The 24,334-nt window shown below is 43.0% G+C and overlaps 1 protein-coding gene across 4 annotated transcripts; it reads right to left on the bottom strand.

Annotated features, from left to right (window-relative positions):
- Window positions 1-11,431: 11,431 nt before the first annotated feature.
- Window positions 11,432-23,661, bottom strand: TAGLN3 (transgelin 3). Of its 4 annotated transcripts, XM_032192616.1 has the most exons (6): window positions 23,619-23,661; window positions 22,790-22,905; window positions 22,183-22,364; window positions 21,118-21,292; window positions 16,159-16,261; window positions 11,432-12,005 (listed from the first exon to the last, which is right to left on the bottom strand). In XM_032192616.1, the coding sequence occupies exons 3-6, from the start codon at window positions 22,360-22,362 to the stop codon at window positions 11,864-11,866; spliced, it is 600 nt and encodes a 199-aa protein (XP_032048507.1). In that variant the 5' UTR covers window positions 22,363-22,364; window positions 22,790-22,905; window positions 23,619-23,661; the 3' UTR covers window positions 11,432-11,863. The 4 variants fall into 4 exon arrangements, with proteins under 4 accessions (XP_032048507.1, XP_032048497.1, XP_032048515.1 ...); XM_032192606.1 differs by lacking the exon at window positions 23,619-23,661 and having other exon boundaries at window positions 22,790-23,001; XM_032192624.1 differs by lacking the exons at window positions 22,790-22,905; window positions 23,619-23,661 and adding an exon at window positions 22,714-22,769.
- Between the last annotated feature and the right edge of the window lie 673 nt (window positions 23,662-24,334).

Here is a 24,334-nt window from a genome sequence, read left to right as displayed (position 1 = left end):
CTGATGTTCTAGCTAAATCAGTCCCAACCTTGACATCTTTGGGTACTTGCAGACAACAGCTTTGAGCTGCAGGGGTAGTAATCTTCATTAAGGACTCTTAAACTCACCAGCTTGGCCGAGTGCAGCGTGATAACAGGCAGAAATTAAGAGGATCTGGGCTAATACAAACAAAAATGCAAGTCTAAATACCAAACTTGTTACTGTGATCCCTATAAGCTGTATTTGTTTCTACTCTGTCCACTTCTAGGTTCTAGATTACAGAAAAGGCCGTTGGTACGTTGCTTACAGCAGAAGAGATTCAAAACATCAGATTTGGTCATGACCTACCTGTGACAGTGTCCTTATGTACTCATGGCTGAATGACAAAGTTGCAAGAACTGAAGAGTTGTTTGCACAAGGGAGAGCTACAGCCCTGTGGACTCTGTTTGAGATGCCATCACATTCCTGACTAAAAACTGATACCATGTTTTGAATTACAGCTCTGGGCTTTTTGTTTTATTTTTATCTTTTGTGCCTGCTGTGTGGAAGTTACAAGCAAGAAAGCCTTGGGCCTCCATACAGCCTCAACTCAAGATAGCTGTGTGCCTTCCTCCAGCACTGTTGATTGATGGAGCTGTGTAACACAATATCTCAGCAACACTGCTTGAGACAGCTCTGTAGACAGAAGGTCTACCACAAGTTAAAACAGCATATTTCCTTTTCAGAAGCAATCCTTACTCCATATTCCACCTTTCTTCAGATGGACAGCCTGAGGTTCAGCCCTCTCAGTATTAGAGCTGATACATCACAAAAGGTAAAGTGAAGCTACTGAAGACCATTAGGGAAACAAGTCTAATCAGCAGTTTGCCAAACTGAGGGAGCCATCTGAGATTTAAGGATCAGTACTTCAGGATCAAAAGGTTAAACATGAAACAGACATAAATCATGTGTGTATGAGCACAGTGTCTAGCTGGTCACAAACTCCATTTGCCTTCCAGCAAAATTTCAGTGTTTTTTGCTGTCCAAAAAGAAAAGGTCCCCATGCTGAATCCTTTGTGTACTACAATACACAAACCCAAGAAGACTCTGATGTTTCTGACTTGCTACCAAACAGATTTGAGCTTCCATGATTTGGTCTCCAGACACAGGGAGCATCCTATACACACTTCCAGGTTGACTAGTCATCTTCCTACTTTTTGTCTGTCCAAATTTGTAGGGTATCTATTTTAACAGGCAAGATGGATTCCTCACGGTGTTTTATGAAGTCAAAAGAAAGGCAGAAAAAAATAGGATCATCTGAGACACTGAGAGCACCATCCTCCTAACAGCTTTTACTGCCATGGCCACATAACAACCCAAGTAAGGCAAGGAGTGCCTATGCTTTTACATGGACAGCCTGGACCCATCCTTGCATAACTTGGGACCTGGCACAGCCTAATGGCACCTTGTCTCTCAGTCTTGTCAGTAAGAAGTAACATGCAGGGCTGTCAGTGTCCCTCCTGCAGAACCATCACCAGGAGGCAGCTGTAAGGGCCCCACTACACTCATACGCTTATGTAGTAATTGTTTTGTTCGTTTTATGTTCAAGAGACCATATTTCTCAATTTGTCCCAGACTGATCACATCTCATGCTTCCCTTCATATCCACAAAAGCTCCATATCCATGTGTTTTAAGAAGAAAATATTTAGACTCCAGTTTCCCTGTGTTTCTTGGGTGAGGTTGGGGAAGCTATGTATAGCAATTCCTACATTTTAAGATGGTTGGAAAAAATGAAGTTTTTTTTTTGCTTCAAAAATTGTTGATAATACATTTATTTTCTCCTCCTGAAGATTTTAAATGATTGCCAGACACCACAGTGCATCTTAGAAGTGACTTGCATTTTTAAAGAATCCCAAAGGAGAAAACATTATTCATTCTGTAAAACACTAAGCAATAACCACAACCTTTATCTCAAAGGACAAAGTGTAGTTACAAGCACCCAGCTCATAAGTAATATTCTACAGAGAGCTATTTTTGGAGTTCATTTTCCTCACCTCAAAGAGCAAAACGGTTTCAGGGAAGATAAAAACACAACCCCACACTGTTCTTTTGGTGGTTCTGGTTTCCTTTTGATTGATAGATATTCATTCATGAGTAAATCTCAGAATGAAGAGGCTCTGATGGGCTTTTGCTGTCCGCTGTTTCTTCACATCAGTAGCTCCCACCAGACATGGGGACAGCTCATACAGTAGAGCAGCTTTTCCTGTGCAGAGGTGAGGCTCTGGAAAGAGCACATTAATTTTGCTGTGCATTCAGTCTTATTTTTAGACAGCCAAGTAAACAAATGAGTGCCAGTTCTCTTCAACCAAGGTACATTACCGGTCTCTGCTATGAGCAGCTTCCCACTAATGCACACCAAGATCCGCCCTCCCTCATTGCCAGCCAAGATGACAGAACCTTCACCCTCACTTGCTAAACATAGGTTTAAATCCACAATATTAACTGGAAATATACAAGTGTTGGCCAAAGGGACAAATCAAATTCAAGATCCTTGATGAGTTGCAATGACAGGAGTGGTATTGAAGACGTTAAATCTGAATGTTTTATGTTTCCATCTGCAGAGGTCATTCATCTCCTCCTCACGAAGGTGGGGATCCTCCTTTTTCATAAAAGACATCTGGTTCTCCCTCCTAGCAATCCTCTCCACTCTAGTCTTATTTCCCCTGAAACATGTTTTCCTCTGCCCATCTTTCCCTGTGTTTCAAAGTCTCTTTCAAGCCTCCTCATTGGAAAGGTAAATTTAAATCCATCTGTTCTTCTAATTAATTTACTTTCTAACTTGATATTTTTGGGTGGTGTTTTTTTTTTTTTTTTTTTTTTTTCCTTCCCAAAAAAGCCTCAATGCTTATAAAACAGGCATTTCAATAGCAGGTATGAAGTGTTTGCTTCTAGGTTTTTCTTTCCTGTCAGACCATTCTCCCCCTTACCCTTTTCAAATCTAAAAGGAGTCTAGCAATCAAAATAACACCTTGGTTTTATTCACCCATTAAGGAGTGTTGCATGTGTCACCCCTCATACATGGGATTCACAACCACTGTGGTTCAATTCTGTCCATGCTCTGCTGTCCACAATGTTTCTCAGGGCTCACAGCTCACTTTGTCACTTCAAGCAAAGAAATCCAGCTGTTCCCATCCTCCATTTTCAGATTCTGAGACTCCAAAAATAGCACTGCAAGGAAAGGTTTTTAAGCTTAAAGCATGCTAATGGTTCTCAGATTGCTCTAACTGTGAATCTTAAAGTACAGATGAAGCTACCAATATCATTTTAAGGCAGTCATCCTAAAATACAAGAACAAATCACTGCTTTTATTTTAAAATTACTGTGAAGTAGTTAACATTTGCCAAGACTGTCCTCGAAACTAAAAACTGATTCTAGATGAACCCTAAGGTTTGTGATTCATCCCATCACAGCCAGTTAAAGAAAGCAGAAAACATTAAAAACTGAAAACTCCTTCCTCCGTACCTCCCAGTTTTCTAGAGGACAGTGTTTGCACTCTGTTGAAGGACACAAACATCATCATTCTTCCAATTAAGTGCTCCCTGGACCCATTTATCTCCTTGTAGTAATCCAATTTGGCTGGATGTACTTGACTCTGGTGGGAGTGCAATTCACAGAGCAACTGCAGAAGGCAGTTCTTGAGGGACTTATCGTGTTACACAGAGGCAGACATTTTAAATACAGAACATTTTCTGCTAACGTGAGGTTCACATATGCAGCCTGCTCCAGTGACACTGCAGTCCTACGGCTTGCTTTTATTTCACAATTCCCACTTCATAAAAACCAAACACAGAACTGGTTTAATCATTCACGGCTTCATTTTACAGTACACAGATGCTGCTAAATCTTATTGTCAACATTAGTGTTGTTGTTTTAGGAAAAAAGAGTAGTATAAAAAGAAAAATAGCTACTTACTACAAATGCATTACTTCCCCCCCCCCCCCACCCCCACTGACCTCTAATCAACCAGTAACATGTGGGGGTATCCAGAAAACACAGAAAAATACCCCAACAATCACCTTCATATATTACTTCTCTTTGTTTGCAGAAAGGGCATAGCAATAAGTTGACTTATTAATATCAAAAAAAAAAAAAAAAAAAAAAAAAAAAAAAAAAACACAACTCTGTTTTCATTGTACTTGGAACCTCACAAGACAGCTCAAACTATAGTAACAGGTCTGGGGGAAAGATGAAAATAACTACGTATTTCACAGCCAGAAAATAATTTTTGTTTTACACAGAAAATAACTTCCGTTTTCAAGTAAGACCTCCAGAGCTACACAAATCACTTCCAAAATGCACACTAGGAATTCAGTTGCAAGCAAAAACACTGCTTAGTTGCATTAAAAAAAAAAACAAATAGATCCCTTTGAAACAAATGATAGGGACCTAGACTGAACACATAAGAGCCTGAAAAATAATTCCTGTGACTTAGGAACCACAAATCTGTTCCTTAAAAATTACTCGACTGACCTTGGTGGTAGCAGTCAGCACACCCTGGTACGAGCCTTAGCCCAGAGACCAGCTGTCCTCTGCCACCAGCAGCTCCCCCAAGAACCAGACAAACTCAGGAGACAGATGCCTGCACACAGCCTCACTCCTACTTACTCCATTTTCAGCAGCAGCCATACTGCTGCTGGTTAATAGCTATTCCATCAACATCCAGCAATAAAATGCACTTAATAACAAACAGCCAAGGAGGATTAACAGTTGCTTTGCTGCATTCCCAGCAGCTCCTGCTCATGCTCTGCCACACAAGGAAAACTGTCTTTACACTATAGGAAAAAGAAATATACTTCAGGAGATACACAAGAGCCTAAATGTCCCTTACCTTACCTTATCTTTCTTAAGTTGAGTCCTAAACTTTTCACTGCATTTTCTTCTTATGATCTAGCAAGCAACTTTATCCAACTACAGATTTTTTTAAACTCTGACTTTTCACCAGCAAAACCTTCTCCAGCTGCTACCAATGTGGGGGCCCAGCTGTAGCCAATCTTCCCAAATACTCATCTGAGGCAGGTGGGAATACAAGACATGCTGCTTTGATTTAACACTACCACCACAATGGTAGCATACTGTTTGATTTATCTGTTCTGTTGTGGCAGTTCAGGGGAAAAGGTCTCTCCAGAGGTTATCAGGAAATGACACTCACTCCTAGCACACAGACATCCTTTGACATCCCTCTTATGCTTTCCAAGGCTCTACCTGAAATACTGATTTTCTATTTGTCTCAAAACAGAGGCTGAACTAGTATCCAAGCGCTTTAATGCCAGATCTGTGTGGATGTGACATTTCCCCAAAAGATGGAGAAGTGTTCTTGTCCCCTTACACCAAAGGCTGAACCCACAAAGACCGGTCAGATGCTCAGCAGCCCTTTGGTGTTAAGGCACATCCATGGGGTGAGGCTCGTGAGCGTCTTTAAGAACTGATCACATCTACGGGGATATGTGTCATAAGGAACTGGAAGTGGCAGAGCTACCTTTTATCTATGTTATGTGTGGGAGCTAATACAAAGATACTCGGCACGAAATGTTGACTCATAATAGTGCTAATGCAAAACCTGTTCCTATCAACACTTACTGCACACGTTTTTCCTTCTCTCTTTCTGTGCCTTCATAAAAAAAAAATAAAAAAAAAAAAAAAAAAGAGAGAGAGAGAGAGAGAGAAACAAAATATTTAGATGATTGTGCAAACACAAAAGCTCTCATGCACCTGGCATCTTTATTGACAAGACAACAACACATACCCTTTATTAAAATTGGGTTTGGAGATGCCCAGTTTTCTGTCTCTGACAGGCTGCATCCAGGTACCTGGCCATGCCTGCACCCCTCGTCCAGAGTTGCCTCCTCGGGCCAGGGCAGAGAAGGGCCCTCACCTACGATGCTGAGCATCGCTCCTGAGCCTGGGCATGTGCTTCGGCCCCGCCACCTGGGCTGCAGGGCACCAACCCACTGGGGCACGGGATTTAGTCATGCCGAATAACCGAGTAACATTTCTAGCAAAGTGAGCCATTTCATACAAATTTCATTAGGGAGAAAGGTCACCACTCTAATTTCCTTTATAAATCCAACGGGACTGCAGATAAATTTATTTCTGTATCCGAGAAACAGCATTATATCTTCACTTGAATGTCACAGCATCATGCGCTCAGCTGTCACATGAGCACTGCAGGATGAGAGCAGAAGAATTATCTCCCATCCGAGGCTGTGATTTTCCCCCACTGTAATAGTTAATATTTTCCTCCCATTTTACCTCATGAATTTCTATTGCTCGGGCTTAGTCACAGAGCTGTGGTGTTTTTATTTGGGAAATTTGAGTGGGAGGAACAATCTCAGTGAAGTTTAAGTAGTTAAATGTACTTGTTTGAGCAGGGAGAGCTAGTTGCTGTCCTTTTTTTTCCTTAGTAATATGCTGTGCTGTCCTTGTGCCCGTGTAACTGGCCTTTTCTGCAGAGCAGCAAAACCCACTGAGGCAAAGGACAGGTTTCCTGTCAAAAACATACAGATTTCCAGAGATAAGTGCCAACAGGATTGCCAGTTCCTCTCCCTGTGTGTTTGGGGATGGGGGTTTGGGGATTTCCATGCCCACCCAGAGACCCTCACTGCCTACCTCAGGAAACACCATGGCAGCCACAGGGTAGGCTCAGTGCAAGTGGCTGAACTGCTTTCATCACTCAGGTTGCTCACTGCCCTTCTCAGCACACATAACACTCATTTCTGTTAGGATATACTCACGTACCACCAATCCTGTTAGTGCCTGAGCTGCTCAGACTGTCACCATTAAGTGCTTTCATGTAAGAGTGGCCCAGGCAGCTAGTTCAGACAGTGCAGCTGGAGCCAAACACGATCAATTACAGCCATGGAAATGAAACTGATGCACTGAGCCCTCGCCTTTCCTTCCTGGTGCCTCTGTTTTGGCCTCAGCAGTCAGGAAGATAAGCAGCCTTCACCTGGACTGGTGGTGGCCAGAGTGTGAATCCCTGATGAGGACAGCAGCTGGTTCTCCTCACAGAGCACGGGGGTGCTGTTCAGGACAGGCATGCTGCAAAGCAATGCCACAGGCAGGTTTACTGAAGAGCAAAGTCTCTTCATGCCGTTCACCCTCATTGGTTTCTAATTTAAAATGTGCCACATTGTGTTAGCCTAATAGTCCTCAAGCTCTAGCTTAATTGAGCCTACTGAACTTAATATTGACTTTATTTGTTGTATTTTCTTTCTGCTCTCATTCTAAATGAGGATAAACTTGGATTCCACACTCAGTTGTGTGGCTCTTCCTCACTCACACGCCTGTGGAGCACCCTTTCAGGAGGCCATTAGATGCCACCTTAACATTATAAAGAAATTACTGAGCAATTGTCCTTAATGAGGTCACAGTCATGAAACCTTCATGAAGGTAGACAAATGCCTGAAGCAGCAATGCTTCAGGTGTTTCTGGTCCAGCCTGCTGTTGGGGGGGATGACATTTAAAGCACTTGCTCACAAAAATAGTTTGTGTTTCTTTTAACGTAGGTAGTTGTTCCAGCTACAGCCAGGCTTCACAAAGGGTTGTAGGCAGTATGTGAGAGGATGTACCTTTGCTCATACTTTCTATTAAATTGAGTCCGCAGCCTGAAGTGAGATGCTGCTCGGCTTATCTTAACAGAGCTAGAATCACACCCCCAGACACACCGTCACACTGCTCCCTTTAGTACATGCTCAAAGCTCTTGCTTTTCTTTTCCTCCCTTTGTGAAACCAAGTTCAGGTTTCACTCACATTTCAGCCCCCCACCCCATACCTTGCCGTCTCAGAGATTTCCATTCTCTGTGATTTATGAATTGCTGAACATGAGCATAATTACAACCAGTGCATGTGCAGTGTTTGACATTTCTTGAGTGCATCTCTACCACTGACAACATGAATGTATTGCTAATGCATATGCAGGCTTTTAGTGAGAATAATGCAGAAGGTTGTCATAGAGACTAATTAGGCTTGTGGGAGACCCGCCTAAGTGTTTTTGATGCGATAGAAGCAAGCTTACAGTGGTTCATTGTTAATATAAGAAAAGCCGTAATGTTTCCTGTCATCTTTGTTACTAAACTAGCCTTGAACTATGTTAATTTACCTCTTAGCTTAAGATGTTCATAAACTTGGGGGATATAAGTAAGCCAGCGCATGTTAATATTTAATTAATAATAATGTTAGTATTTCTGTATCATCATATGGGAACATGAAAGATAAGGTTAACCTTTGGAGCAACTCCTGCCAGATATTAACAGCTAGATAGCCAGATTAGTTTGACTGTTTTAGGTGTTGAAAGCAGTTGTTGAGAGCTGGGGGAAAGGCCAGATTCCAGATATCACTCGATAGTGTTGTTCCCACACTAAGCAGGTCCTGCGTGTGCAGCCACAGCTTGCAGATTTTCTTTCCTGGAGCCCTAGCTCTTGTTGCTTATATGGGGTATTAAAAGTGTAGTCGTTTCACTGTGCAAGCATACAATGTTTTCTATAACCTCAGTGAGGCCATAAGAATGCCAAACCTAATGAAAGCAGATTTGATTAGGGAACACAGCTTTGATGACAGGACATTTCATTGGTGCATGGTCTTTCTTTTGCTGGGCCATGCCTTATTGCAACAACTGCAGGAACTAGGACAGGAACTAGAGGGACTAGAAGGACAGGAACTAGAGAAAGCAGCCACGCTCCAGTGATCTCTTTAAATAGCCTCTGTTTTTGCCACTGGCAGAGGAAGAGCACTGGGATAAATGGTCTGCTGCTCTGCCAAGAGGTGTGCCTGCTGTGTTGAGGTGTTTGGGAGCTGCATTTGGCCCTGTCCCCTCTGCTGGCTGTGAGCTCAGGGAGAAAATCTTACAGAGAAGGGGCAACCAGGGATGCCATAGTGCAGCGTCAGGAAGGCACAAAGCCAGTGGCATTCCATTGTGAATGCAATTGGCATGGGACACTTAAAATGGTGTTTCCAGAGACAAGGACATACAGGATGACAATTCACTAGCCAAATGGAGGGGAGGGATCCAGGTTGGCAAGTTCAAAGATGGCCTCTGCAGGTTGTGTTCCCCGTAGGGATGGTGTGAAGCAGAGGTCAGGCTGTGAGCCTCTCTTACCCACACAGCACATCTTCTGGCTCCTTGCATCCATCTGATGACAATACAGCCGTTTTGTCTGTCACAGCTGTAACTTTCTAGTTTCTGTGAGGGGAAGATGGCTGCTTTTCATGTGTGTGCTCTCCAAGGTGAGGTTGTCTTGTCAGCCTAGAGAAGTTCAGTGAATTTTGTTTTTTCTTAATCACTTTATTTGCTTTCAGTAAGAAAATTGTAATTCTATTCACATTACACCTAAAGTAGTATACAGGGAGAACTTACATGTAATTCTTTGTGCTGAGCTAACCTCCCGCCACAGCTGCAGGGTGAGCTCCTAGCCCCAGATACATCATCTCAGGTGGCCATCTGCTCCTGTACTGAGCTAATTCACCTCAGTAACAGAAAAGTAGCCCTAAGCTGGTAGCAAATATACAAAAATGTGCTTGATAAGAGCACAGTAGAAAAGTCGAGATGCCCTAGCAAGTTTAAGAGGAGGTACAAGTGTGGGCAGGACCTTTTCATAAGCAGCTGCTACAGCTTAGGTCGGCCCCAAGCACATGATGTGACCTTTACATCACTTCTCACTTTCTATGCTCCATAGTGCATCAGCAAAGCTTGCATTAAGTGGGTAGGTATTAATCCCATGCTCCTGACAGGGAGACTGGAGCTTAATCTGAGATAGGAGAATGACGTCTTCAGTTTATGTGCTGGTAGAAACTTCTGAAGTCATGTCAATCTGTGTGTCATCAGCTCCAGGACTGCTTAGTGGACGACTAGATAACACTGTGTGCCACTAGGTTCAGACCTAAGGCAATGACAAATGGACGGAAGTCACCGCTATGTATGCACACAGGCAGGCAGATTGCAGTCAGAACAAATATCCGTTCATTTGTTACCTTTCCAGATATCACGCCTTTAGGCCTTCTTGGAATTCTGTTATGAATAAAAAATCCCACAAAGTTTGATTATCACATTTCTTTTCCTACTTGCCTGGAGGGAAGAAGTGATAGGACTTTGCAAGGGCTTTGAAGCTGACAGAGATAGTTATCAATAGGAAAAGAAAACTACAGACAAAATATTGTGTCCCCCGAGTATATGTGTCAGGTATCTGCAAGACAACCTGCACTAGTGAGCAGGTGAACTGCTCTGGTGAGCTCCTGTGGCCAGATGACCATGCCAGCAAGCAGTCCTTACTGGTTCTCCAGCAAACTGTCCCAAAATGAACAACCAGCCAAATTTGCAACAGGTGTGCTTAAAAAATTCTTTGAATTTGAACTACAAATGACTTTAAAGTCTGAAGCCTTCTGGCACATCTCTTCTGTTTCTCCCTTTGTGTTTCAAACACTCCTTAGTTTGCAACATTTTGTTTGATACAACATCAATTATCACAAAGTAAAACCTGCTCTCACCTCCGACAGAGTTTCCTTTCATAGTGAAGAACTCACTGAGGATTGCGTTGCATTCATGAAGACTCATCTGTTGCTGGCTGAACCAGTTCTGGCTGGGATGGAGTTGACGATCTTCACAGCAGCCCTTATGGTGGTATGTTTGGGATTGGTGACTAAAACAGTGTTGATAACACACCTGTACTTTGGCTGTTGTTAAACAGTGCTTGTACAATGTCAAGTACAAGTGCCTCTTTCTCTTTTTCTTATCCTACTCCCACAACTGGGGATGGACAAGTAGTTGGGATGGGACACATGTGGGACAACAGACCCAACTTGGCCACGGGGATTTTCTGAATCATAAGGTGCTGTGCTCAGCAACAAAAGCTCAGTGAAAAAGAGGAGGAAGTGGGGATGTCTGTCTTTCCGAATAACCATCACATGTTCTGAGGGCCAACTTTCAAGGAAGTGGCTAAATAGCTGCCTGCTGATGGGAAGTAGTGAATAAAATTCTTATTTTGCTTTGCTTTCACACTTAGAATCAGTTTAATAGGGGAAGAAAAAGTTAGCTTGATCCACCAGTTTTCTTGCCTTTTATTTTCTCCCCATCTTGTGGGAAAGAGGTCTCAGTGCGTTTGGCTGCTGGCTGGAGTCAACCCATCACTCTAGGTGAAGGTAAATCCAAGCTGAATTGGGTAGGAGTATATGTTTCAGACTCAACAGGTGAAATATCTTTTTTTTGTGAGCATTTTTAGGAAAACCTAGTGGGTGTGCCTTTAGATAAACACCAAATTGAACAGATAACAGATTGTAAACCTATAGCATGGACTCATGCAGAGAAGGCATTTGATTAGAGGCAAGACACATTGAGCAATCAAAACAATTAACTTCTCAGCACCATACCACGTGCTGGTTGGTTTGCATTGCTTTTACATCCTTTAAAGAACGAGTCTGAGATGTGTTTTAATGTCTTTATTCTTAGGTCAAACAATATCATCACTGAATTGAAGAACGAGGTTACTGGTTGAGATACAAGAGTGGTGTGAGACAAACATGGAAGATAACACTTTGCAAATAAATTAATACAGAATAATTGTCTTTGCATAGTTCAGAAGTGAAAAGTAGGAGGCAGCAGTGCGCACGTGCTGTGAACTGACACACAACACCACGAAAACCCAGGTTCCTAGATGAACTCTTGCAGCTGCAAATAAAACAAACCAAACCAAAAATACCCCAAACCTTAGAGAGGGCTAACTATGAAAAACCAGGCAGAAAGAGAACTAATGAGCTTTTTTTTTTCTTTTTCTTTTTTTTTTTTTTTCTTTTTTGTTTTTCTGTTAAACAGACCATGCTGCAGAAGGAGTGTTTGCTCTACAGACACAGGTGCTTTTAGATAATCTGCCTTGGCATGCCATAGCCTGTCATACCCGACTGTGAGGCTCCTTTGTTGCTGCCCATCTGAAGGCCTATTACGTTCTGTCCCTGACGAAGCTGCTCTTCTGAAAATCCTCGTCGATTCTGCTGTGCTTTCCTGTCCAGATGCACACAAAAAAGCAACACACACACACATGCAGTCATTCTGCAGATGCCCAAATGATTGTGAAAAGCAATCTGAAATTGGCTTGTGTTAACAGATGTTCCCCTTGTAACGCAATACTTCATTTGTACCATCCCACAGGGTGGACAATACTGGCTGCGCTAATTGCTTTCTTGCAGTTAGAAGCAATACTCTAGTCAAACCCACACTACCTCAGAATTTCACTGTTCCTTTTACTCAAGACCCCCAGGGTTATAGCTTCCCCAGCAGCTGTGACAGGTAAAATATTTATGTAATGCTGTATAAAACACTCATAATAGGCTTAAGTTTGTGTTCCGCCCTCTTGCTCTTAAAAGCTGTTGTCTGTGGGATCTGATCACTGAGATACTTATCTGTGCAGTAATACAGTTTGATATCCATCCAGAGCAACAGGATACATCATTGGCATAATTCACTTCAGTGAAATGAATGTGAGCTGGATGTACCCAGAGAAACAATGGGGCAGAAAAATGACTTGCTCATTTTCACAAGAGTGGATGATGGTTGCCTGCAGGACAGAAAAATTATCCTGTTGCCTTTTCCAGATCTCTCTCTTCCAAAGACTTTGGCCTTTGCACCTGTGTCTTAACTGTATGCAAGTCCTTTATCTTCCGTCAAAACGCACTGACCACTTTTGTTTGGTCCTAGTGGTCTCAAAAGCCTTTTAGATCAATGAACATTTGTTGGCCCTTAAAAGGAGACTCTTTTCCCTCAAAATAGCTCTGGGGACAGAAGTGGCTGTCAAGTCTCTGTTAAACACAAAAGTTTGTACGCTATTAATCTTTCTTTTAAGCAAGGTGGGGAAAACAAGCCACTTGGACAAGAGAAGGGTCGGTCTGTTGCTGCAGCAGAGGCCCAAAGGGAGGGAGGCTCTCAGTCAGCTCCCAGACAGGTACAATCTGACTGCTTGCTGTGACTGTTTGTCCTGGGATCACCTTACGCCGCAATACAGCATCGCATTGCAATTCTCCTCCTCTCCCCACCCCACCACTAGATGGGAATGCTAGATTAGGTGCCTGCTGTGATTGCAAGCCATCAACGCCATCCTCCGTGGGGGTCTGTCCAGTACTGTGCTGAGCGCCATGGCTTGAGTCCAGCAGAGCACTTAAGCTCTGTGCTGGGCTCAGGGTGTTCAGGACATCGCAGGAGAGGAACCCATGTTCATGAAAGCAAATCAGAAAGTTAAGGAACAGCCTCAGACAACCGGCCAACTGGTTGTTGTTCTTCATTGCATCTCTGATGCTAATGCACAGACTAATATGAGGGTTTATAGAGGCCCACCGCAGGATCTCAGGCCCAGAGCTCTTCCCAGAAAGCATGCCACTCTGGAGGGAAGCATGCAGGACTTGAGGCGCCTCAGAAAGCCACCCTGTCTCCCTGCTGCTAAATGTCTTCTCCAGAATCCTTACATGGGCAGTGAACCACTGCCAGAACCTCTGAGAGAGGATGTTTTTGGAACTATTCCTATGACTTAACTCAATCTCAGGTTCACTGTGTCTGCCTTTATTTAATTAAAATCCCAGGAACACTTTTTTTTTTTTTTTTTCCCCACAGACTTTTCAGCTGTGCCAAGGAATAATTTCACAGAAAGTTGATATGTAACTATCTATGATCAGGAAATGAGAATTGCAAGGAAGACATCAGAGAGAGAAAGAGAACCAAAAGGAAGTCTGGATAGGCTAATAAAAGTTGACTATATGTACAGTTTGTATCATCTAGCGTTATTTTTATGATCATAAGCACCGCCCTTAGTCTACTATGACATTACAGATAACAATGTGTACTTAAGATTTGCTTTTAGGTTAATATAAATGGCCTTAAATGACACTGTAGAAATGCAGGTGAGGGCAAGCCTACTCCCCTCAAAGCCTCACACTACTACAAGCTGTGCTTGGTCTCTCTGCTGTCACCCTTACCACCATGTGAGCACACGATACCACCACACAGCCTTGTTAACTTTTTGTGCCAGCTTTGCATCAGCACTCGAGGCTGCCAACCCACTAAACAGCTCACCAGGACACACAAGGAAAGGACAACCAGGCCCGACGGAAGCAGGCATGAGAGACACTGGCAATGGAAAGTTAAAAGCTTAGCCCAAGTGTGGGGGTATCTTGGTCACTGCAGATCCACATGTGGATACTCTTATTCCACTTCATCTCGACATCTTTCAATTCAATTTAAGGTGATTAAGGATCAGCCTGACAGCCCTGACTTAAGACTAACACTGGGTGGCAGTGAGGGCCTTGGTCTGCCTGAAGGGGTGGTTAAGCTACTCAGAAAACAGCTCCTGACCTGCCATATGTTATTTCCTTATAGAAATAACACCAGTTTTCCTGAAGACAGTGGCTACAGAATAGTCTTTCAGGGACTGCAGTACATATGTGTTGGTTATCCATACAGCACAGGCAGGACAGACAGCTAGGGGAGGAGGGAGGTGATCGTGTCTCCAATTACGCCAATGAAAACTGTTCCCACCCACAATTAAGAGCCCAGATTAAAATTAATTTTTCCATGTAGGACTTTGTTGTAGTTACATAAAACAAATAAGCCTGTCTGGGTCATAGTGATTTCACGTCTGGTTTATATTAAAGCTTGTAACTGGATTTGAATTTTAAAACCAATTATATTCAGTAAATACAAATCTCTTTGTGGACTGTATTACGTAAATTTAAACTAATTTCATATGAAGAATGTATAGGAGTTTTCACTTGTTCACCTAAAATTCAAGTTTCCTTTAGCCTCAATTAAACCTGCTCAAGCTTCTAGACAAACAAAGCAAAGTTTGCTTTGTTTTTGCTGATCCTCACCTAGACATTAGAAAATTCAAAGAAAACAATGACCAGGAGGCAGCACTTTTTTTGCTAATATGCTTCAGTCATTTCAGTATTAGAAATACTCTTGGATGGAGGAATCTCATTTCAATACCATGCCCGTGGGGCAGGAGGACTAACTGTGGGAGGATTTCCTTTTCTTCCTGTCCTTCTTCTCAGCCTTCTCAGCCAAAATAAATGGCGCTTTAGAGCAAATAAACATCTTAGCCAAGACAGGGAATTCTTCCCAGATAAGCGCTACTCCACAAGATTAAAAGTAACCAGGGAAGGAAATCAATTTCAGTTTGAAAAAAAAAAAAAAAAAAAAAAAGAAAAAAATGGAAAGAGGCTCCTTGTCTTCTGTTTGCTAGGTAAAGGGTCATGTTCTCAGCATGTCTCTCCATGTGGGGGTTTGCTGACATATAAGACAGCCTTCTCTTCCTGAGGCTTTATGTTATCTGATGTGGGGCAAAATGTCACCTTTCCTGCCAGCTACTCTTAGGACACACACATCTGCACAGCTGCTGCCACTTTAATTCTCTTTTCTTCATAAATGGATATAGAGGATTAGCTGAAGCTGCTAAACAGATGAATGTCATCGAAACTGGTTGCTGAATTTCCCAAGTTTTATTGATCTCCTTCCAAGGACTAAGAGACAGGGATAATGTCAGGGGATAAGAAAATTTTGCCTCTTCAGCGATCAATGTTGGCACCTTGCACAGCAAGATGGATGTGCTGCAGATATCCCTAGGGTGGGATGCTGCACTTCTCCCTGTGTGCAGTTCCAGGAGGGTCCCCATGTGTGCACGCACACATCCATGCCAACACAGCCTCCTAGCAGCCTTGATATAAAAGGCTGCCTCCAGGAGGAACCCAGAGCTGGAGCCATAGGCAAGGAGCTCCATAGTCCTGGTACCAAAAGTGCCTTAACAGTCCCAGGGCAGGAGAGACATGTAAGGTGGGATGAAGAGGGCTATCTGAGAAAAGGCAGCAGCATGGATGCACTGCACTGCTCCCATGAAGTTCCTCCCCAGCAGCCCTAGCATAACTTCAGACTGAGGAGGTATAGTTAGGCATCGTCCTAATAGTGATGTCAATAAGCTGGGAACCAGTGAAAGGCAGAAAATGCTGCTGCCTGGTTGGGTATTTGTTTTCCTCATCTAGAGTCCAGAGAGAAAATCTCTGCATTATAAGGAAATGTTGGAAAGATTCTTCCTTTCCTTCCCCAGTAAATTTCTTCAAAGTCTAAAGATAGAGAGCATTACCATCTTCCCATGGAAGACAGCTCTGGGTGTTACCTGTGAAACCAGGATGGGTCCCCTTTGTAGCATCCGTCATCCTTGGTGACCGCCAAACTGCCTAGGGCCATTAAGGTTCTCTGCACTGCTGCCATATCCTTCCCTGGAAAGCCAAACAGTGAAAACAATATAAGAAATCTTTGCACAACAAATAGCTTGGCACACGGACAAACAATTTCCTCCAATGTATTAACTATTTCCCTTGGCTCCCCTGAACAACTACATTAACAGCATTATAAATGCTATTTTAGACTTGCTCAAATGGAGGTGCTGACATGCAAGAGCTTATTAAAAGTCAGAGGGACCATGCTAGAGCAAAACTTAACTATTCAGGCATTGCCAGACTTCCAGGCTATTTTAATGCCTTCCCCCATGCTGTTTTAAGTCCTTCTAGATAATTGCATTGGCAGAAATTTTGTCTTTAGAAGTGGTCATTTTGGCATATAGGGAATGAAAATACACTCAGTAAAATGTGGCTGAAGGAGAGCTATGTGGCAAGTAACTGTGCTGTGCCTCAGCTTCTCCACCTGTAAACCAATCCCACTATCTAGCCACCAGCAATTTCAGACTGTCCCTGTGCTGACAGAATTCCTGGCAGTCCTCGAGAGGTCCCGTGCAGATAACTAGGATCAGCCCTTCCCAAATTGCTCTTCAAATCAAATCCCAAATCCTCCCTACTGGCTTCCTTTCACAGGCTGCCAAAAGTTGATGCTCTGCACTTTCATACCTTCAGTTCCTGCCATCCAGTCCTGACTTTCACTGTCCTTCCACATTCTCCCACCTTGCCTTATCTCACTTCATTCCTCATTTTGACAAATCAGGGCTCATTCCATCTTTAGCCAAATAAAATTTCCGTATCTGGTCTCCACTAGTTGTTCGGGTTCCCCCAACAAACAGTGGAGAGAGAAAAGCTTCTTGGGGGATAATTTCCCATCTATAGTGGGCAGGGGTGACTTTGCATATCATTTGCTTAGATGAATGCTTTCCACATACCCTAAAATTCACCAGGTTTCCAAGATGGCTCCTTGAAATGTATTTTCAAAAGGGGTTGCTATTCCCACTGCCAACATTTTTTTTTTTTATTTAAAAAAAATTGTATCCACTCCTCCTGTCCCTCCTTCCAAAATAAAGATAATAAATTCTCATTTTGCATCAATATCTTCTGTTGATTCCTCCAAAAAGGAATCACTTTTTTAAAAAGTGATTTTTTAAAAAAAATTAAGATTTTTCCTATTTTCTTGTTTCTTCCCCTCCATTTTGCCACTTGTTGAGAAAAGGGCAGAGAATGTAAAACAGCAAATAAAAACAGGCAGACTCTAACTCATTACTCAGCCCAAACAAGGTAACTTTTGGAAAACTTTCTAGCAAAAATGAACAACTCAGCTTCACTAGGAGTTGACTTATGTCTATCCAGTGGTGAGGGTTGGTAAGTTATTGGAACTTGTCTCATACATCTTTCGCATCTCCCTTCTTCTGAAATGCCTCCCGAACTGTTTCCACGACTTCCCTCCCTTCCTTTCTTTTTCAGTTCTTCCTCTTTCCTGAAATCACTTTTCTAGTTAATGGATCTGATGTTGAGTGCAAGTTCTTCACATAAGGAAATGAGTTACTCACAAAAACACCCAAACCACGTGATACTCGAGACATGACTATGACAACAGACTTCGGGAATACCTCCAGTGGATGGATATTAATGAAAAACATCATAGACCAGCTGAAGCGCACAGGAAAGCGACTGTGTGTTTATGGTACACATAGCCCCAGTTGTGGGCAGATTAATCTCAGGGCTCTGTTTCACACCAACCTAAATGTGCATAGCACTGGCTCAGGTGACAGATGCACCCTAAAGCTGAAAATGTCTAGCAGCTTCCTACTGCGACTGCCATACAGCCTATTAAGTTTACAGGAATCCTCTCCACAGGGGACCATGTGTGCAGAAAACAAATTGTCAGCTGAGCAGAGTCCTTGCTTTGCTGTGCTTGTTAAGGCAGGCTGTGTCAGATGGGGTTCCTGCTTAAGGGAGGGCCACGGGAGAGCCCGACATCTCGCACGTACGCAGGCACACGTGGAGCAGCGCGAGGTGGGGACTCAGAGCTGCCCGAAGCAGGGAATGTACCATATGCTGTAACAGATGCCACACATAACGTCCTCGGGATGCCTCCCGTGTAATGAGGAGCATCGTAACTGACTGGGATGAAAAAGGATGTAGGAAAAGGATTTGAAAGTGAATGAGCTGAATAATGATGGCGAACACACACACAGACAGAAAAAAAAAAAAAAAAAAGAGAGAGAGAAACAAAAGATGGGTAGCAAAACATCATGATCAGCCCGGCAGAGCCATCTGGCAGCCTCCCCCACGCTCCACGCTCTGCTTTATCTGTCAGCGGCGAGGGGGAGACGCGGCAGGGGAAGAAGGGCCCAGGAAGGAGCCCGGCGCCACGTGATGAAACAAAGCAGCGGCTGAGGCCCCACTTCGTGGGGCCCCCGCGATGCGTGTGACAGATGCTGTGGGAGAGGAACGACCCCGCATCTCTGTCATCTTGTGACATTCACCATCCCGTCCTTCATGGTGTGCTCTGAATGGCACAGCCTCATACAGGAGAAGGAGGGGGCCTCTGGTCACTTCTTTCTTTGGGTGCCCTCTCTCTCTGGGGGAAACCTGGCCTGAAGGCCTTCCTCTCCAGGCCCACAAAGGGGAAGGCCTGGACCCACAGAGGGAGAACTGCTCTGTATCCCCAAAATGCTGCTTTGTGCATCCAGAGACACATCTGCCTCTTACCTATCTGGAAACATACCTGGGAAGTATCTGTAAAAAACAGTGAACATCCTTCTCTTGGGCATGGATTAGGGAAAGCTGCTCAGCCCAGTACATTTAAGAAAGGACCAAAAGAGGTGACAGCTCACTTGGACCAAGAAGCCACAGAAATAAAGGAAAATACAACAGATGGACCGAGTGAGTTTGAAAAAAACAACAGCAGACTGCATACTAAAACATTTTCATTAATCATTATTAAGAATCTCAAAGCAAAAGCTCTCAGAAAACAATCAGTGCCAGAGAGAAACTGTTTTGTCAGACACACGTAATTTGCTTTCCCTATAAACATACACTGATGTCCCCTCTCTTTCTAAACAGGTTGTGGTCTGGAAATATTTTATGAAATGTAGGGGTACTGTAATTATGAAACAGTGAAAAAGATACTGTCCTCTCTGTCTAGCTAATGCAGCCAGGTTCAGCTGCTCCAGCCCCGAGGCAGCACAGATGCTAGAGGTCAGAGCTATGGTTAGACACAAGAAGCTCACACAGACTCAATCCTGGAGAGACATGCTGTTTCATCTCAGCACAGGAATAAGCAGCAGGAGGAATAGAAAGAGAATGGGGAAGTGAGGAGACGCATATTAGTTTTGGGAAGTCCTAAAACAACATTGGAGAAAAGTCCTGTATGTCTCACTCCTGAGTCCTGAGTTGTGTTTTGATTTTCTGACATCTGGAAGTTACCGGTTTATTCCCTTACATCTGCTGAAGAAAGGTGATGAGTGAAAGCAAGAAAATGAAGAGAGAGCTACCACCTTGAGGAGCTTTTTCTCTTAAAAGGAAGTGCTTTTTATCATAAAGATCTGCATACTGTTCTTTCACTTTCATCGTGCAAAGCCATTACAAGATGCAGATGACAGCAAAGGAAAACACCTGAAATAAGCTGTTATCATCCCTCACAAGATAGATGGAGCTTCTCTTTCAACAGCCTGCCAGGCTGGGGAGGAGGATGTTACCCCAGGGAAGTAAAAATCCTTTAATTTAAAGGTGGATTGCAAGAAACACAAAACACTGACCTGGAAAAAACAATCCAGCCCTTGTGTCCAAGGTGGGACCTGTCAAGTAAATCCAGTACCCTGAGAACATCACAGATCCCAGCAATGCCAGCTGTCAGCACATCCTTCCTCCCCTGTAACTCATCTGCACAGAGCTCCCTCATCCTTTGTGCCTCAAGCTGTCCTTCAGAAGAGTGATCCTTTCCACATCAGCCTGTGGAAACATAACCCACTCTTCGCTCCACGTTCGTTCCTGCATTAACTATACTGACCAGCCTTCTCCACCTTTCTCCATAGATTGTTCTCCTCCTTTCACCATTTCAGTCTCTTGGAAGATTTCCCCATTTCACTTCTCCACACACCTGCCTTTCTCTGCCCTGCTGCTGTCTTTGCTTTGAGTCCTTACATGAAGCATTTTGCATCACCTCACCCAGAGAGATGCAGGATACAGCGCGTATTTTGATGAAGCACCAGGAAGGGGTGCATCACCACAGAAGTGACTCAGCTCTCCTGCAACTGGAATGCACAGTGTCCACTTCATGAATGGGATGGAGAGAGCCTTCACCTGGTTTACTGCAAAGCTACAGGGGCACTCTGGATTTTTTTGCTGTTGCCATAGTGACCTTTCTAGAAAGATTGTACTGTTGCAGAGAGATGCTCAGCTAACATGATGTTACCAGTGGTTTCTGCTTCTCACTAGTCATAGATGAGCCCTCATTAGCTCTATAGAGACATATCTGCTCCTGGCAATGCATTTTATAGCTCTAATTTGAGCTTTGCTTATAATTTGAAAACTGCAATAAAAGCTTGTCGTCACAAAATAAGGGTTTTCCATAGTTGCTATTAGAAGTTATTTACTTGGAAATAATTAGCACAGAGAGCATTTGTTTTATTAGGTCTGCAGATTTCTGTCAGAATGATGGGCTTTTGGATAACACATGAGCTTGGAAAAGCTCCATTATGCCCTCAGGGTAATATAAATCTCTCAGAGGAGATAATGCACCACCGGAAGAACACAGTAATGAGATAAGGCAAACAGAAACAAAAGATAATTACATTAGAGAATATGCCTTAGACAAAATGCACCATTACAACACATCAAAGCAAAGTAAAATGAAGATTGCAAACTGGCTTCCAGTTTATTATTTTTACCTTCCCACAAATCCACCGTCTGGAAAATATCTGTTGTTCTTACTCCGTAGATTTCAGCAGCTTTTAAGAACTGGGAAATTTGTTCCATCTGCTTGAAAGCCATTTTTGATTCAGAGATCTTTGCAATGGGCTCATTTCCCTTTGGATGTAAACTGTTTATTAACTTGCATAACAGCTGAGAGAGAAACACAGAAACAGAAGTAGAAAGAAGTCACCAAAGTAGAAGGTAATTTCTGCACATGAAACGATGCTGCAAAATGCTTTTGACCTGGCCGGTTTCTATCAGGGACATAATTTCTTTGATTAAAAAACAAAGAAGAGACTTGGTAATAATCAAAGTATATTAGAAACGCATTAGAGCTTTTGTTAACTGATGGCAATAGCCTGACCAAATAAATCCTAATCTGCTAGAGACAACAAAGCAATCACTGGTATATAACTGGTATAGGTTATATAATGGCTGAGAAGAAACCACATGCCTGAGCCAAAAAAATAAGCAATGTCAATTGAAATACTGTTACAGTCACTTTGGCAGAGGTTCAATGATTAGCGTATTCCTACAGCCCACTGCAAACAGCAGCATCTGCCTGTTGTTCAGTAAACCAACAGAATACGATGTTTTAGCTACAGAACGATTCCCAAACAAGAAAACAGTTATGACATAAACCAGTCCATCAGATTTTCTACATCTATTCAATTTTTTATGTTGACAATGATGATTTCTTGAAGACAAAATTGTACATCTAATTTTAAAAACAGATCTCATTTAACTGCATGAGAAAAGGCGCTGAAGGAATGAGTCATACTCATATATAATGTGCATGACTCACAGGAGTCATAAGCACTGTACTAATCCCAGTACACTGGTGGAATAATTATTTTCTTAGATTAAGATTCCCAGCCAAAAGGACATCACTCAGATGCTAAGGTACACATTTCTGCACTGTCCATGAGCACAAACCAATTTAGCCAAGATGAACACAGAAAATAAGGACACATGATAATAAATACAAATTTACTGTGCACATAAAGTCACAGAGATGCAGAATTAGACAGAACACTTACCGTCCCATCCATCAACCAGGTCTGAAAATGCTGCCTTCCAGGAGGAGGGTGCTCTATCTGTTCTCCACACTGTACAATAATCCAGTTCACCAGCCTGGACTCTAATTCCGGGTCATATTTCTGTTCAATCTTTTCTTGAACTTCTCGGCTTAAGCCATAGCTTGGTCCTCTGTTAGCCATCTCTGGAACCAAAGCAGAACTTAGTTAGTGGGCAAGATCCTGGTCTGCAGCTTTGGAGAAGGCACCGGAAAATTAAAGTATAAAAGAGTGAACAGCCTGCCCTATAGGCAGTCAAACAGTTGTTCATCAACACTGAAGGTAATTGTATGGCACCGCTTATAGCTGTTCTGCAGAACAGGGGAGGGACCAGGGGGGGAATATCCTTTTCCAAAAGCACACATCAGCCACAACATTAAAAAACAAATAAAAGAGAAAACAGAAATACACTCCCCTAACCCAACCACAAACACAGAGGATGAAAAGGAAAATTTAAAGCAGGGAAGGTTTTAGAGAGAGTTCTGTTCTGATTACAGAGAGAGTACAATAGTGTTCTCAGATCAATGTTAAAAGCTGCCTGCAAATCCAGAAGCACTTGAAAATTGCCTACCTAATGCTTGCCAATAAGGAGGAGGTTATACATGGGAGCCCGAGGAATCCTTTCAGAGATGCAGTCAGGTTCGTCTTCAGCAGCGATGCAGGGATGGATATCCAGAGATTGGCAAGCTGAAAGGCGACGACGAATTTAAGAGATGAAGGCTGCCACAATGCTCTGCTGCTGCTGCAGCATCGTGGTTTGAAGACGGGTGTATTGATTTGATTTCCCTCACATATGAGGAGGGTCAGAGCAGGGGCGTTGCTAAGAGCCATTAAAGAGGCCTGCCTACTCAGTCACAGCCAGGGGAGCCTGTTTATCTCGCCCATCTGCAGCCTGCTCTCAGGCGTGTTTTCTCAGCCCTGTGCCGTTCAGACTCTGTTTTACTCCACCTAGTCTATATCAACCCAAACTACATCGAGCATCCAAGTGCCTGATAGTTAGCAGTACAAACAAAGGGACTTCACCAGATGCTCTGTTAAACAAAGGCAACATAAATTTGTACGCATCTCATGGATTTTTAATCACAAAGCAAAAGCAAGCCCTTTTTCTCCCTGTTCTGCATCATGATGCTAACAAGCTTAGCATATGAAAAATAATTTCTCTTCTTCCCTGCTCAAGTACTCATAAAAAGTTTCAATAAGGGGCTAATAGGATTGAAAGTCAAGGAAGAGAAAGCTTGCAGCAGAATATTACCATCACTCTATCACTTTTTAGGCTATTAAATAGCATCCCAACAAAACAAGTTAAACCATTAAAACCAAAGGAGAATCACTAAAAAATAGCAAACGTTCTGCAAAGCACAAGGTTCATACTTTCTGCTGATATGAGTCAGCATACTTACAGTGATAGCGAGGGAGCTCTGCCCATGTAGGGATGTTTAAGTTTTGGTTGTACCACTGAAGTGCCGGGAGGGGAAGGAAGGAAAGGGTTAAGACAAGAGACTTCTTTTCAGGTCCCATTTATGCAGATTTATTCTTTATTAAACAAAATCACTTTGCTCCTCTCTGAGTTGCACCAGGCTGTCAAATGTCTTTCATCCACATCAGCCCAGCTACGAAATAGCTCCCATTTGGCAAATGAATCTTGTTCAGCTGGATATGAAAGGAGATCAATAAACCCAAGGTGGATTCACAGTCAGCTTTGCCAACAAAATGCCTGCTGTTGCCTTTAAAAAAGTAAGAAGAGGAAAGAGGTACAGCTCCTTGTATATCTACCTCATAATGGTCTCCTCGGCCATTACTTCTTCATTTTAAGACCATGAATTCTCAGATTTATACTGCTTGAGATGCTTCTGGGCTTGAGAACACTCAAGAGATGAAATATTTAATAGATGTCCTAATTCATTGTTGTCTTCCACAGGCATTTCATTTAGTGCTTTCTCCTCTCTGCACCGGTAGTTTTAAGCCCCTGTGAAGCACTTGATTACATAACTCAGAGCATGTTACGTGATGAGGCCATTACTTGAGTGCTTTCTGTCCCAGAGCACACGCTGCTGGAAGCTCAGCAAATGCACAGAGACCAAGAGGGCAAACCAGGCCTGAAGATGGGAGAAGGAAC

The sequence above is a fragment of the Aythya fuligula genome, chromosome 1 (assembly GCF_009819795.1).
Source record: "Aythya fuligula isolate bAytFul2 chromosome 1, bAytFul2.pri, whole genome shotgun sequence".
NCBI classification, from domain to species: domain Eukaryota; kingdom Metazoa; phylum Chordata; class Aves; order Anseriformes; family Anatidae; genus Aythya; species Aythya fuligula.
Note: the sequence above shows the minus strand (reverse complement) of the source record. Positions and strands in the feature narration are given on the sequence as shown.